Source organism: Puntigrus tetrazona, chromosome 9 (genome assembly GCF_018831695.1).
Source record: "Puntigrus tetrazona isolate hp1 chromosome 9, ASM1883169v1, whole genome shotgun sequence".
Lineage (NCBI taxonomy): Eukaryota > Metazoa > Chordata > Actinopteri > Cypriniformes > Cyprinidae > Puntigrus > Puntigrus tetrazona.
In genome coordinates, this window is record NC_056707.1 from 18904368 (window position 1) to 18920500 (window position 16133).

General features: G+C 36.0%; 1 protein-coding gene across 1 annotated transcript in view; it reads left to right on the plus strand.

Annotated features, from left to right (window-relative positions):
* cps1 (carbamoyl-phosphate synthase 1, mitochondrial) overlaps positions 1 to 16133 on the plus strand; it is a 34861-nt gene that overhangs the window by 7766 nt on the left and 10962 nt on the right. The window contains 13 exon segments of the mRNA XM_043248997.1: positions 1 to 112; positions 978 to 1176; positions 1363 to 1539; positions 2660 to 2778; positions 4014 to 4155; positions 4236 to 4301; positions 4731 to 4794; positions 4930 to 5111; positions 9213 to 9407; positions 11446 to 11513; positions 13205 to 13280; positions 14572 to 14649; positions 15939 to 16051. The exon segment at positions 1 to 112 is cut by the window's left edge and continues 99 nt beyond it. Of these exon segments, the coding sequence (XP_043104932.1) occupies positions 1 to 112; positions 978 to 1176; positions 1363 to 1539; positions 2660 to 2778; positions 4014 to 4155; positions 4236 to 4301; positions 4731 to 4794; positions 4930 to 5111; positions 9213 to 9407; positions 11446 to 11513; positions 13205 to 13280; positions 14572 to 14649; positions 15939 to 16051 (1591 nt within the window).

The window sequence follows — 16133 nt, forward strand, 5'->3', positions numbered from 1 at the left end:
TGGGAGAGTGCAACATCCAGTATGCCCTGCATCCGTCCTCTCTGGAGTACTGTATCATTGAGGTGAACGCTCGCCTCTCCAGAAGCTCAGCACTGGCTTCCAAAGCCACAGGGTGAGCTCATAGTATGTCAGTATTTTTTTAAGCATTGTGTATACAGCAGGCATGCAAGCATTATGGGTGCTTAGTTAAGTCTTTAGGAATCTCACAGCATTATTTTGGAGTTCATTTACCACTGTTTGGTACAGCTTGAGTAAATTCTTTGGCTCGGTTAGAGTTTTACCTGCAAAACAGACGTTTCTCTTTGATCAGCTAAAGGTGTCAGTTTCACACTGTCGGTGGTTTTGCGTTTTTCGTCACAAAAATATTGAGAACTGACTGCAGCCAAAGTTCTGTGTATGTTCAGAGCCAGACTCTAAAAAACACCCACCCACCACTCTGTCTGTTCAGTGTGAAATGAATCCATATCCTTTGAAAGAATTGATGCCACACGCTCTGGAAGAAGACAAACACATTGTGTGGAATAAACAGAACAGATTTTGTTGTCTTATAAAAAGATCAGTGTGAAAAGGCAAAAATAGTTTTAATACCTTGTGGGGCAATTTTTTTTCTCTGAAAATTATGGAGGGCTTTTTGGAAAGCGTTGTTCTTTAAACTGTGCTAAGGGCAATTTATTAGTCTTTTCTAAATCTAAAGAGGAAAATTGAAGAAATTCTATATAAGACGATTCATTTAAGTGCTAAGTTTATAATTTTTCCACTTTCTTAGATGTTTATTAAACTATTTAGGAAAAATACAAGTCACAAATTAGCTAAATGGTTGATATAAGAGAATAGAGATTATAAATGGATAATATAAAAGTCAGGAGGGGACACGTGAGGGGTTTTTTTTTTTTTTTTTTTTTTTTTAATTCAGTAAAACAATTCAATAACAGTTTAATTCATCATAACATGGCTAATTTCTGACTGTTTCTCACTAGGTATCCGCTAGCATTTGTAGCTGCTAAACTAGCACTTGGCATCCCATTGCCGGACATAAAGAATGCAGTGTCAGAGCAGACCACGGCCTGTTTTGAGCCCAGTTTGGATTATATTGTCACCAAAATACCTCGCTGGGATCTGGACCGTTTCCACGGGATGTCTCGGGAGATCGGCAGTGCCATGAAGAGTGTTGGAGAGGTGCGAGTTGCCATGACGACTGAATACTGCTTCTTTCTAACACAGATTAAAACTAATCCAGGACCAAATTATGATTTTGATTCTTCACTGCCAATTTTAAGTCAGTGTCACAGTTAATTCGGTGCTGTTGATTTACGGAAATAGAAAGACTTCTGTCTCCTTCCTTTTGTTTTCCTCCCCTCACAGGTCATGGCAGTTGGCCGAACCTTTGAGGAGAGCATACAGAAGGCTTTGCGTATGTGCCACCCCTCAGTGGACGGCTTTGTACCGCATCTGCCTCTAAAAAGAGCCTGGGCAGAGCAAAGAGACCTTCAACGAGAGCTCTCCCTGCCTTCAAGTACTCGTATCTTCTCCCTCTCCCAGGTGTCTGACCCAGAGCATTAAGAGAAGTGCATTAGAGTCTACATGATGTATTCTGATTGTGTTTAAATCAATATAACAGCCATGTTTAATTCAGGCTCATGATTTATGAATCAGTGAGACAGCAGTTTTTACATCTGTCCCAACCCTTTGTTTCCAGGTTAGACGGTGTATATATTCTATCACGTAGAAGTTTTTATCATTACAAAAAAGAAATTACATTTTGAAGTATATAATGACAATTTAAAATGTAACTTTGTAACTATTTCAAAATATCCCTGTTTTTGCTGTTTTAGTCAAATACATACAGCCTTGGTGAGCATAAAAGATTAAAAGGACAATTAAAAAAACGTATTGACCCAAACCTTTTGATAGGTAGTTTATATAATTTGTAATATAATCTCGTGTCCTGTTTTAGCTACAATGATACAATTTTATAGTACTATAAATATGCATTAAACTGATGAAGAAAATAGCAAAACCACTTTAGAAGAATTACTTTATGAAATACTTGATTCTTATTGGTCGCATTTTTCTGTTTGCATTTAAATCAATGTTTTGTGTGTTTATTTACTTAGTGATCTTATGGGCATTCATTGAAAATGACCTGTCTGCCTAAAGACAAAACAGCCTGCTTTTTCTCCCCCCCCAAAAAAAAGTGTCACGCGAGTGTCAAATGAACACGTTCAAGTTGGCAGATTTATTAAGGAATAATAGGGCAAATCCTATCAAGACATGAGACATCAATAACTCTCAAGGTTGGTCTCGCTTGTAGTACTGGAGTTTGATGTTAGTCTCCAGGCACATCATTTCATTCAGAGCAGGTTATGCCTCCTATTAAGCAGACAGGCTATTAAGTGCTGTCTCCTGATTGGCCAGAAGCTCCCCCCACCACCACAGCACTACGGCAACAGCCAGTTACAGCTCATTGGGCTCTGCTCTGTATTCAAGGGACACCACAGGCTAACAGCCAACAATCAAGAGCCATTATTTCTCATTTAACAATGACCCAACAATTTCTTGTAGATCACAATTATTTATTAGAAAAGCCTGTTTATTCTCATGCCATTTATAGTATCGTATGCTGATTTGAGTCGTTATGTTCATTGTTTTGTTTCTCAAGGCCCTTCACAGTGGTGTGACTGTTGATCAAATCCATGACCTCACTGCCATAGACAAATGGTTCCTGCACAAACTGAAGCACATTACTATGATGGAGCAGCTCCTGGGTCAGTATAACAGGTGAGGGAATAACTATTATCATTTAGACACTCATCACTGATATTAAAGGTATAGTTCACACGATAAAGAAAAATACCCCATAATTTACTCACCCTAAGCCGTCCTAGGTGTACAGTTGGTGTTTTAAAAATATTGGATGGTGGCCAATATTTTGAATGCCCTTAAATCATATACCCATCATAAAACTAACCTATACACCTTCAGGGGGTTAACACATGTCTTCTAAAGCAGATAGATGGGTTTTTGTAACTAAATATTAATATTTTTTTAAATTATAACTCAAAAAAATTGTAAGCTCGGAAGAGAATAGATGGACGAGGATAGAGTAATACTAAGCGGCGGTAACAAATTAAAAGTCGAAAATTAGGATTTTACAATAAAAACAAATGCAGTTTACATGTTCATCTGAAAGAAGAAAGTTATATACATAGGATGCTTTCTGATTTTCATTTTTGGGTGAACTATTCCTTTAATAGACAGAACAGCACCTGACCATCAAACGTTTTAGTACATCACTGCAAAATTTTAAGTTACAGATTTTTGAACAGTAGACTGCTTTCAGGTAAGCGCTGACCTCTTTAAGGACAGTATGGAGTGAAGACATTTGGTGCGTGGGATATCGAGGACTGGTTTTCTATGTCCATCGCGACTGACACTTCACAGTCTCACACTCCTGCTGGTTTTAATGCTCTTTTCTAATAAACAATGTAAAGTTGAATGTTAATAAACAATGGTCAGATTTAAACCTGGACCAGTACATATACTGAGGACTTGCTCTATACAGCTTTTATTTTTCTTTACATGGGAATAGATCAAAGAGTTTTAATCACCTGAATTGTTTTATGTCCATACAGAGCTTATAAAACATGAATGTTAAGGAAGAAAAATCCACAAGTTTTGATTCCAGTTCTCTTTGATCTTTGTTCAAATGTTGCATTGATTTAAAAATAAGTATTAAGCATATTTAGCCAGGATTTTTTTCTTTTTTGATATTTCTTTCCTTCCATGTACACTGAAGCTTTCTGATGATCAAAGGTTCACAGTTTGCTATTTATCTTAAAAACATTTTTGCTCTAATGATTTTGCATGTGTTTACTGAAAAATAAATAAAAATAAAAAAAAAACAGCTTAGAAAATGCTATGTAACCAAGCAGTACAGAGAAATATGTAGTTCATATTCCGTAATGTGCATTCTGTATGTCTTGATGAGTTCTTAATCCATTTTCTGCCCTCAGTGCCACTGTGCCGAGAAATCTACTTCTGAAGGCCAAGATGGATGGTTTCTCAGACCGACAGGTTGGCCAGGCTCTGAACATCTCAGAGGAAGAATCTCGGGTGCTCAGGCTCAACCAGAACATAAGACCTTGGGTCAAACAGGTTTGAACCAATTGCAAGAAATATCTGTTAATGATTATGACCTTTGCTTCATGATAAATGTTTCTTGTGCTTACTTTCAGATTGACACACTTGCTGCTGAATACCCTGCAGCCACCAATTATTTGTATTGCACTTACCATGGTCAGGTAAAACACTCTGTCCAACCTTTATGTAGGGCCTTCGATGGTTGAAACATCAGAAATTTTGTCCAGTTTTTAGTCTAGACTTTTCCACAGTATTTTTCTCGGTAATGTTAGTACACAAGAGAAAGTGAGTGAAAGCTTTATTAGCATGATATACAGTATTCATAAACCATTAGAGTACCTAAATGCACAATACATAAACAAGGTGGATTTAATAAATATGTGAGTTGAAAAGGGAAAAAAATTCTAAAAAGGAAACTGGAGATTAAAAAAAACTAAATACTAAAAATAAAATCTTAATAGTACAATTTGAAAAGCATTGTGGAAGTTGGCATTTGTGACACAAAATAAAATTTTAGAATTTATTTTGAAGATTGGAGCTTGTGGCATATGTGTGAGAATGAACCCAATGTTGGTTTGTCCTTCTAACAGGAGCATGACTTGGATTTTAAGGATCATGGTATCATGATTGTGGGTTGTGGTCCGTATCACATTGGTGAGTTCAAGTCTTTTACCTAATCATCTTCTGAGTTTCATTTCACCAACCCATTCATGTATTATCTTGATTAGTTTTAATGAGCAATTAGTGCAAGAGTGGGTCAGGGCAGCGTTTCGCTCTCTTCCCTCACAGGCAGCAGTGTGGAGTTTGACTGGTGTGCGGTGTCAAGCATTCGTGCCCTTAGACAGATGGGCAAGCGTACAGTGGTGGTGAACCATAACCCAGAGACGGTCAGTACGGACTTTGATGAGTGTGACCGTCTGTACTTTGAGGAGTTAACCCTGGAGCGCATCCTGGACATCACACAGCAGGAGGTGAGAGGTCAAAGTTCTGCCTGTGCACCTGGTGCCTTTAAGTAACTGAGAGGTATTATTCACTTTCATATTTGACAAGGACATTATGATACGGTTCCATTTCTGAAGATGATATTATAAAGTGGAAAGTTCTTGATCTGAAATCTGATTGGTTGAGCATAGCTAAGTTAGTGTATTGCGATTTATTATCACCAGTAAATTAATTTGAAATATCTTTTGCTGTCATTTGAGGAAAAAAAAACCCAAAACTATTTTATAAAGACATTTATTCTAGCTTGCACAGCTTGACAAATCCCAGTTTGTCACTGTTGTTTTAAAAATCAATTTTTCATAAAGGCATACTATAGATGTAGTTTTTTTCTTTTTAAATTTTGATTGTACACTATCAGAAAACTATAGAAAAAGCATAAAAATAGAAAAACTAAATGACTGTTATTTCACCCTAGTAAAAATATCATGCCACATTTATTCATACTAAGTACAATGTATGTTTCAAATTCAGTAACAAGTTTATTGACCTATCACATAAGACTGATATAAACATGTTTGCAGTATTTCACAATGCACATTTCCTAATATTATGTCTAAAATGTGTTTTAATATCACTATTAATAAAGATTGCATCATCTATAAAATGTCTTTAAATGCAATATATTGAAGGTATAATTGACGTACACTTGCAGTAGTTCCACTTTAGCACATTAAAAAATATTTTAGTATATCTTAAATTTTACCTCAGTACTACTTTTGCACAATGTGCATTAAGCACAAAAACAGTATGCCAACACATAATTATGTAAATGTATTTGTAGTATACTTAGCACAATGTAAATACCAAAAAAAAAAAAAAAAAAAAAAAAAAAAAAAATATATATATATATATATATATATATATATATATATATATATATATATATATATTTATTTATTTATTTAATTTTTAACTAGGGTTTTTTTAATAGGTATTTTTATCTAGCTTAGCTAGCTTTTTTATTTTAATATTAGTTTTTTTTTTTTTTTTTTTTTTTTTACTATTTACACTTACTATTTTATAACTTTTTTTGTAAGTTACACTAACATTGGTTTGGTGGACAATTAAGTAGGTATATATTTAGACATTACTGTAGGGAAAATAATATTGTTGCAATTATAGCACAGGCATTGTAAAGCCTAATATGAAGCATATGCATTGACGTTATACTAAATCTGCTTTTGATCACCACACATGCGTCCCAAAAAAATAAATCCTGATCTTTTCAGGCTGCCTGCTACCATTTTTGAGCTGTGGAAATACATTTTCTCCCATTTTGTTCCCTGCCTCATAAGAAATAACCTGCGTAATACAATGTTCCTATCTTGTGTCTGAAAGTATATAAGAGTTAATGTGTTCTTTTTTTTTTTTTTTTTGCACTCTGGAAAAAGTAGCAGTGTCCTTTTATAAATCCGGAAGCAGACAGTCTGTAGAATGCGAGCAATTCCTCATTTTCTTCTTTGATGTTCAACAATGTGTGACTGTAGACAAGAGCCGACTGGTCTTAATATGAATATCACAGCAGGACTAACTCCACTGCTGCTGCCACCAGCGTTAGACTGTTTATGCAGCAGTGTGCTCTACAAACAACATCATGTGTTTCCACTGCATATGAATTCTTTTAATGCCTGGACTGGTATTTTAAAATCTCATCACATTTTGCAAAAGTGATGTTCATCTTGAAATAGTTTTCTTTTCCCTCTATAGGCATTTTTAAAGGAATCACAACTCTATAGCATTTGACTCCAAGTAGTAAATGTTTTTGAAAAGCAGAAAAAATATGCTATGTTCATAATAGTGTATTATTGCTGCTGTAAATGCTGGTATTTTACATCAGATTCAAAAATACGATAGTACGTACTGTGAATGCTTTCATATTTAGGACTGCGTGATAATAAAGAACAACGTGATATGTAATAACTTTTTAATATGAAATACAGTGCTGTAGGTGTGTAGTCAACATAGATGAGATTTTGAGATTATTTGTGATATTTTATGTGATACATGCTGAATACATCTGAAAAGTTTTCTGGGAATGAGCAGTTGCTGCCGAGCTATTTTGCTGCAGTTTCTGTTTCCACGGTAACACAAACTTCTGTGAATGGTCATTCTTCAGCATTATGTGAAGAGCAGTTCTTTTCCGGGATTTTGACAATTAAAGAAATTGTTAAAATAAAGTTGAAATCACACTGCTACAGAATCATATACCTTTACTTGAAAAGATTCAAATTTATATTGTGAGAATGTTTTCTTTAGAGATCTAGATGTCATTATCTCCAGAGAGCAAGCAGGAAATGCCTCTAAGTGCGTGGTGAGCTCATTTCTATTCCCTTTATAGAGATGGAGCCACTAAAGTCTTCACTGATGATGCAAAACCTGACCTCTCTAACAGCCATTGACTTTTCCATTCAGACACATTATAAGCTAGTTAAAGTGGTGATTAAAGCATGGGTTGATCAAGTGTTTGTTGTTATGCTCAGAGGTTGTAATAAATTCCCAGGTGCTGTGTAGCGGTTTATTACCATCACGTTAGCTTGCTCTGATAAACCTGGAGGGAACAGTGTATGAATGCATGTGGTTGCCATCGGAATGTGATTAATGGGATCAGAAGGTATATAACAGCTCTCAGAGCGTAAAATAATGCCGTGTCATGTTCCAGAGTCAGCTCCTGGGACCACAGCTCATTCCTGAAACAGAGAAAGAAACCCCAGTGAATGGGAGTCTAGATTGAGCAATGCCTATAAAGAGTGTAAAAGAAAATTCATGCAATGAATGAGAAATGATTATAGTAACTTCTGTCAAAACGGCACTCTGATTAAAACCTTCTTTGCTTAAAACAAATTTTCTGTCATATTAGAGGATGAAGATATTTATTGAATTCATAAGTAGCACTATTTGTAGTCTTTGGTCATGAACGGATACAATCAGTCATATGTTAAATTGTAGAGTTGAAACTGTAATTACAAAAAGCACTTGTCATTTGGTAGATGTTTACTGAAAGGAATAATTGGGTTTTATAGGAATATTCTACGAATGCCTATTGAAAGTAATTTTGTCACTGTGTAGATTACAACAATTTAGACTCTGGTTTGTAAAACAGGACAAGATGTGCATTTGCTGTGTGCACAATAAAAGCTGAAATTTGAAGATATTTTTAAGTGCAACAATTAGGCAGTAAAAACTGTTCATTATTTGTAGTCATTTTCACTGGTGCATGAATTTCCTTTGTGGTGTCATTTGCACCAAGTAAAAAGTAACTACGCTACTTTTTGTAAATTTTTAATTTGGTGAAGATGCATTAAACTGCTTTAAAATGAAAGTAAAAACACTTGCATTGTTGCAATAAAAATGACAATTTCAAATTAATTACCAAATCAAATAATCCTGGAAAAATTAAGCTGCACAGCTGTTGTTAATTGCAAAAATTATTAGAAATGTTTAAGCATCAGATACATTAGACAAATTTTTGTCATGAAATGTCAAGCTCCCTGCATTTTGTCAACGCAGGCTTAAAGGACTTACCCAAAATAGAGACAATCGCTGATGCCTGAGAGTTTATGGATTATGAATTACTGGTAATAATAAGGTATACAGTATAGGTTCAAACTTAAAAAAATATTAAATATTAAGAATATAATGTATTAAATATTTGTAAGGCTGTCATGTGTATTTATGAGAAATCTAATAGATGTAATATTTGCATATACACATATAATATGCATATAGATATAAAATTCTATAAAAATTGCATCAAAAACATCACAATTGTTTTTACTGCATTTGCGATCAAAGAAATGCAAACTTGGCGTGCATAAGTTGACATCTTTTAAAAAAACTATACATATTTCTGTAATCAAGGTCTATACATGTTTCTCACAAAAACCTTTTTATTTGTTTTTTTCTTCTTCCTATTTGTGCCTCTTTAATGTTCACTTTAAATTCTAGTTTTCTTTCCATGTACTGTATGTGGGCTGTTTTTGTCCAAAATACATTGTGGATCAGGATTTATGTGGATAGTCGGAAGTGTTTCATGCAAGACTAAGACTTCAGAGATTTCCATTCCTTCACAGGGCTGCACCGGCTGTATAGTATCTGTGGGTGGACAGATCCCCAATAACCTGGCCATGCCCCTGCACCTGAACGGGGTGAAGATTCTGGGAACCAGTCCTCTTCAGATCGATCGTGCGGAAGAGAGATCTGTATTCTCCTCTATACTGGATGATCTGGGTGTAGGCCAGGCCCCGTGGAGGGCTCTCAGCTCACTGGTAAGGCCAGTTTCACTTCAAACACACTTCATCTGTGGTTTATTTCAGGAGAGATGAAAGGGGTGTTGTTACTTGTTCTTAATTTTAAATGCCTCTAATTGAACTACTAAATAATTATTCTGTACTTCAGTATCTTGATGATTCACATCATGTTCAAGGATAAAAGGGACAGGATTTGCTGGAGTTTGTTGATTTGGGTCAGTTGAGTAATATAGATGTGATTTTGCAGTAATCGTGAACACCACCCGCTTGACTTATGGATTTTCTTGTTTAATTAATCATTTATTGCTCCATTCATTCTAGGCTTTTAAGAAATTGCCCACTCGCGTGGCCATGCAGACGTTCTTCCAATATAGTTGCATTTCCAGACTTTTCACTTTTACAAATGCTGCATTCACCCCAATACTCCAGAGGTGTCAGAGTGCTTTCAAACAGCAAACATTAGAAGTGCTGAAACATGTTGACTGGAAGCATGCTCGCTCGTCCGTTAGCTACATCCAGCCTTTTTGCCGCAGGCCATGGAAGCGAAGAGCTGAAGCCGGTGTGATGAAGGGGGGAGAAAGAGGGCATTCTGCCCCACGGCGCTGCCCACTCACCCTCCGCTGGTCTCCTTCTTGCTGCTGAGGGTACATCCAGCATTTTAATGGTCTCCCTGTTGTTGAAACAAGCCAGCAAGGCAATAGAGATCAGCAGAATCTTTTGGGATTCTGTGGTTTTGCTCCCTGTGCTGTTTCTGGCTAGAAGGCCAATGCTTAGGAAAGGTGAGGAGAGAGGATTTGGTTGCTTTCTTGTGTCACCGAGCATTTCCCTCTTTGTTAAAGAGATGGCTTACCAAAACAATTAAAATTCAGTTAGCGTTTAGTCATTGCTGTGTCATTCCAAACCTGCAATGTATTCCAAATCTTTTAAAGATTTACAACAAGTGCTGTGAGAACGAATCATAAAAGCCAGAAACAAGTTTGTATATTTGATTGTCTGGTTCCACTGTCCCATTGTTCTTACAATTGAATTTTATTGGAGAAAGAGTAGTACAAAAAATTAGTTTAGCAAAATATCAAAGTATTTTCTGAAAATCACCGGGTTTTAAGAATGGGTTTTGGTTAAATGCATAAAAGGTCTGTGGATAACTAAAAATAGTAACATTTAGTAAAGTAACATTATACTAAGTTACTAACCAATGCCTATTTGTGACTATAGAGGTTGTTGAGATATTAAACATCATCATGCCAAACAGGAAAAAACTATTCTATTCACTATGGTTTTACAGCCTCCCTGTGTTTCTTGCAAAATATTTTAACTCCAATTATCCAACTGGTAGACTGTCTTATTACTGAAGGAAATGGGGTGATGCTAACTTCTGGGTTGACTTACAAAAATGTCATACTTGCAGCACTTTTATATCTTTATGATTAGGCCATAAATCAGTTGGGAATTAAGTACTTTTAAAAATGTAAAAACACTACTGATGTGCATACTGATACAAAACAATGGCATTTACATTTTAAGTTAAGTCTGTATAAGGTTTTTTCAATTAAAGCAGAACAGACATGAATTTCAGTCCTAGACTTAAGCATTGTCTGTGAAACCGGAGTTATGTGAGGTACAGATTACATTTTGTTTTTTGTGTTTTTGTGTTCCACCCCTCTCTCAAGCAAGACGTTCTACACAGTGACATATAGAAGTTCATTTTAATGTTAGATTTGTATAATATAATGCTATAATAGGTGCATTTTAGCTGTAGTTGAGCAGCGTTTTTGACAATACGTTTGACAAAAGATAATTCCACTTGCTAACAGTTTGCTCTTATACAGGGTTGTTCATCTTACAGTTTTTCTCTCTGTGAAGTTGCAAGTTCACAAAGCATTAAAAGTAAGGTGAATGGATGTGGTCGGTCTGTAATTATCTAGCCCTTTGCCCACAGTTTGGGATTCAAATGAATCAGGAAAGAGCACAAGACGTCTGACCTCATCTGCAGCACATACTAGGTGATGCCATTCAGCTGATTGCAAAGAGATATCTAACTTTTTGTCTTTTTCAGGAAGATGCGGTTTCTTTTGCCAGTAATGTGGGCTACCCTTGCCTCCTGCGGCCATCCTATGTTCTGAGGTGAGTACAACAGGAACGTGAATTCAGGACACAAACACAGTACGGAAGATCGGTTTCAGAATTAACTCCCCATGTGATGCTTTTGTATTTTGGCTTTTGTGTGCTGAAAAGACAAACGTGATCACATTTTACTACTAATAAAAAAAACAGCATAGTTGTTTGAAACAACAACATAAAAGTTTTCATTTTTGATTCCATTTAGCTCTCATGTTCTCATGACTGCCCATAATCAAACGAAAGTACACATCAGTCAATATAAAGCAGTCAATTGCTGATTTGTCAAGAGAAGAGAAATGTCACTCCAGGCTTCTCAATGATGGCCTGTAGAAATCTTGGGTAAAATGCAATTCACCCACATTATAAGACTCTCAGACTGGCAGGACTTGAACAGCTAATTTGCACATAATCAGACAGTAGGCATCTATTTTGAGTGCCGCGATGAGAAAATTAGGTTCCTTTTAAACCAGGCGTACCTCCGCGCAGCAAGAGGGCACACAGAAATAGCTAAAAAAAAAATCTGCTTTTAACCATTACCCAATACACATCTCAATCATAAAAGCACTTTCTTTCAGTGGAGCACTTTTCTATTTGTTCTCGTTAGATGTTTTCTCTTTGAGAACTTGCAGCAGTCAAAATGCACACTCATATTGTGCCAAGTGTGAAAATAATGAATATCAGTGGAAGGTGAAACAAATTTCAATCTTGTAACCAGACTGATTACATATAAAACTAAACCTAAATGAAGGCAGAGTGCTTTAGCACATTTATCACTAGCAAAATCTTTTACCTTTTTTATGGTATAAATCACAGCCTACATACAATAGTCTCATGCAGAGACGGTGATTTGCTTTTAGTTTTCAAGAAAATCTAGCTGCCAAAACCAACCTTTTTTTTTTTTTTTTTTTTTTACTACTTTCATTCGTTTGAATATTTACTGCCCCGTTGTGACTCAATCACCACTTAGCTGCTCAGTTGAGACCTGTGTTTGGAGTCCTGCTCTGTGTTTCTGTGGGTGTTTGGTGCCAGCTGTGGTTTGGCATCGCTATATTGCCTAAACCCGTGCCCGAGGCTCAGACTCTCAGGGACTGCAGCTCTGACACAAAACCTGACAGAAACACTGCCAGTTCATCTGGACCGTGGAAGGGTTCATACTGAAGAGAGCTTAGGGCTGTCTCAGTATATTTCCCACTTGTCTCTCTGTGTTCACTGTATTTTGATGTGTTAGTGAAACATATTGCTGAGTGTCAGTTAAATAGTGTAAAGGGATGCAACCAGAGTTTAAAATGAACTTTTTGGCTTAATAAAAGTGTCACACACACAACCCAAAATTGTGGCCATATCCACCTATAAGGATAATTTATGTTGATAGTCATTTAAGGTGAGGTTTCCATTCTGCAGCTGTTAAACATCTGGCTACACCACAAATGTTAGCTGTAGGGCTGATGTCATTAAAATCACCAACAAAATCAGTGTTTTTTTTTTCTCTCTATATGAAACGCATTCAGTTCTGTTCGCCTCAAGGAAAAGCTGACCCAAATATATTTCTCTAGTTTGCTTTTTCTCTCTTCCTTTTTTCATTTACACAACTCTACATAACTTCCCGTCTGTTAGGTTTGAGTCATGCTTTTGTCTCCTGATGGGCTCATTTAAATGTCAGAGATGATGAATGATGAGAATCTTTCTGTTTTCAGTGGCTCAGCCATGAATGTGGCATACGGTGAAGATGAGATGAAGCGTTTCCTGGAGGAAGCCACGCAGGTGTCACAGGTGAGATCTGCACATTTAACCATTTGGCCCGGTTGCAGCATAACTTAAAGTGAAGCGTGTTTGGTTTTTGCCACATGAATCATGCAACAGCTCAGTCATGAATTATGTAACATGCAGGCTTTTTAGCCATTATCACAAATGAATGATGTTCTTGAAATTACATTCCATCCTATCTTTACACACCCTTTAGGAAAATATGCCCTAAAGAGCTTTTATTTTTTAAAAACAGACCGAGCACATTTCCAACAGCTCCAGATTTTCTGTACCTCAGGGCCAGTATTGATTTTCATCTCCTGTTCCTGCTGCCCCTTACAGTTTTTCACTTAAGAGTGCAATAGTTTTCCTGAGTCCAGCAAAACCGCTTTACCATAGCTGTCACCATCATTGAGCCGTTCTTGAGTACATAAGGAAAGATATTGAATATTTTTTTCACCATAATTTTTTTTTAATTAACATTACTAGCAAAAATGAATTTAATTAGTTTTTATATTGTTGAGCTTGTAAATTATTCAGACTTGTAGCTACAGGATATGGAGAACTACTGAAGTATTGCAGCGCACCGCAGTATTTTCATAAAATCAATGTTCGTTTCTAAACCAAATCAAGATGAACCTCTGCCAAAGAATGACTATTAACTTCATATATGGAATGTAAAGGATAGCAGGTTGTTAATAAAGTTAAATGCCTCCTCACTGGTTGAATGCATTTTAGCAAGCTGCTGATAATTCATCTAGTACTGTAGTTCATTATTTTTTTTGACTTTGGCGTCTATGTAAACTGTTGTGGACTAAAAATCACAGAACTCCAACAGAACACACAATGTTCTCAAGCACTCAGTTAGCCTTAGTTCATCTTTCATCAGGTCGGCATAAGTGTATTTACTATTTTTCTGTCTCTCCATACACTATGCTACTGTTCAAAAGTTTGTGAAAAGCTTGCTCACTCATGCTGCATTTATTTGTTCAAAAACACAGTGAAACAGTAACAGTCAAATATTTTCTTCCCACAAATTTATATTTTAGTGTATGTCAGTCAATTGGCTAATAGAGATCAATGGGTTTAGTTCTGCAAAGCATTATGTCTATATACACTTGAGCAACAGAATGATCCTGTGCTGCATGAGGCTCAGGTTGGTGTAGCTGTAAGAGATGGTAAACAGTTCTGGGGATCTCTGCACAAACAATTTGTCCTTGTTAATGTACAGCTATAGCCTTGAAAGGCCCTTTGTTGCTAAAAAATGCTGTATTGAAAAGCTGATTCAGTGTTATTTACAGCATTTTCTTGGGAACAGGATCATCCTGTGGTCATCACTAAATTCGTTCGCGGTGCCAGAGAAGTGGAGGTAGATGCAGTGGCTAGAATGGGCAAGGTGAGAGATGCTAGAATCATTTTACAACAGAAAAGGAGTAGGAGGAGTAAAATAACCATATCAGGCACTAAATGGAAAACTTAACGTTGAATATGCAACACTAGATTTTGATTGAAACTGTCCCAAGGCAAAGATCCATGTTGCATTGTTTTGATTGTGTAGAGGATACAGTTTGTTGTATAAGACTTTTGAGAACATTATGCTATCCCACACACAAAAATAAGACGACCCAAAATACCTTCAAGAATAAAAGATGGCTCTGTCTTCTTTACTATAAAAAAATGCATTTAAGTAAACTCATTCTCTTTTTGTTATTAGTACTTATAAAGCATATATTATTATTATTATTACTATTATTAATAGCCATATTCTACATCTCTTAAAGGGATATTCAACCAAAAATGACAACCAAAATTGTCATTTATTCACCGTCATGTTGTTCTAAATTTGTATCTGAGTTTCTTTGTTGAATGTAAAAATAGATATGTAAATTATATAAATATATAATTACATTTCTTTCTTTACTATAGAAGTGATTACCAGCATTCTTCTTAATAGCTTCTTTTGTGAAAGAATCTTAATTTTTGGATAAATTGTTGCTTTAATCCTACTATACATTTGCAGTAATTAGGAGTTTGAGGCAAACGTCACATTAATAGTGTGAACTTTATCTTAAGATGAAATGTGATGAAAACTGTTATCATTTACTTAAAGTGATGTTGTTTGAATATAAAAATAAAGACTCAGAAAAACATCAAACACTTAATGTTAGCCATGAAAGAAATACTTTGGAAGTCAATGGCGACTGTCAGTGGTTAAGTCAAGGTGAATAAATGATGAGAGAATTGACATTTGCTGTTAAACTATCCCTCTGGCTAAACAAACAATTTGACTGCTCGCACCTAAATTGAAGCTTTTTCAGTTCCAGTGTGTGATCAGTTATTAAATCACATCTTTTCTGCATAAAACATATTACATGAGCCTTACCCCATGAAATTGATGTTGGCTAACAGGAACAAGTAAATGGTCCATTTTAGACGTGAACTAAACTCTCTAGAATTTAAGAGCTACAGTGCTTAAGTGACTGGGAGTTCAAGGTACAGGTTGTTGCTAGTCTTATTTTAAATTGCTATTTTGTTTAGGAATAACAGTATGCATTGGCTAGTATCAAGTTGCAACCATTGCAATGAGTTGAAGCTTGGGAAACCGTGTGTGTGCAATCAAACACACTGAATGAGCTGAAATAAATGATAGCTAAATAGCTGTTTTAAGTATGGTTGTGCTTACAGGTTCTGGCTCATGCTGTCACAGAGCATGTGGAGGATGCAGGAGTGCACTCAGGAGACGCCACTCTCATGCTGCCCACCCAGACCATCAGTCAGGGAGCTCTAGAGAAGGTCTCAACCTCATTTTTATTTAACAAAGCTTGCTGTTTGAAGCTGGTGTGCACCTTTTCCAGACAGACATCATTTTTTTTTATTTTT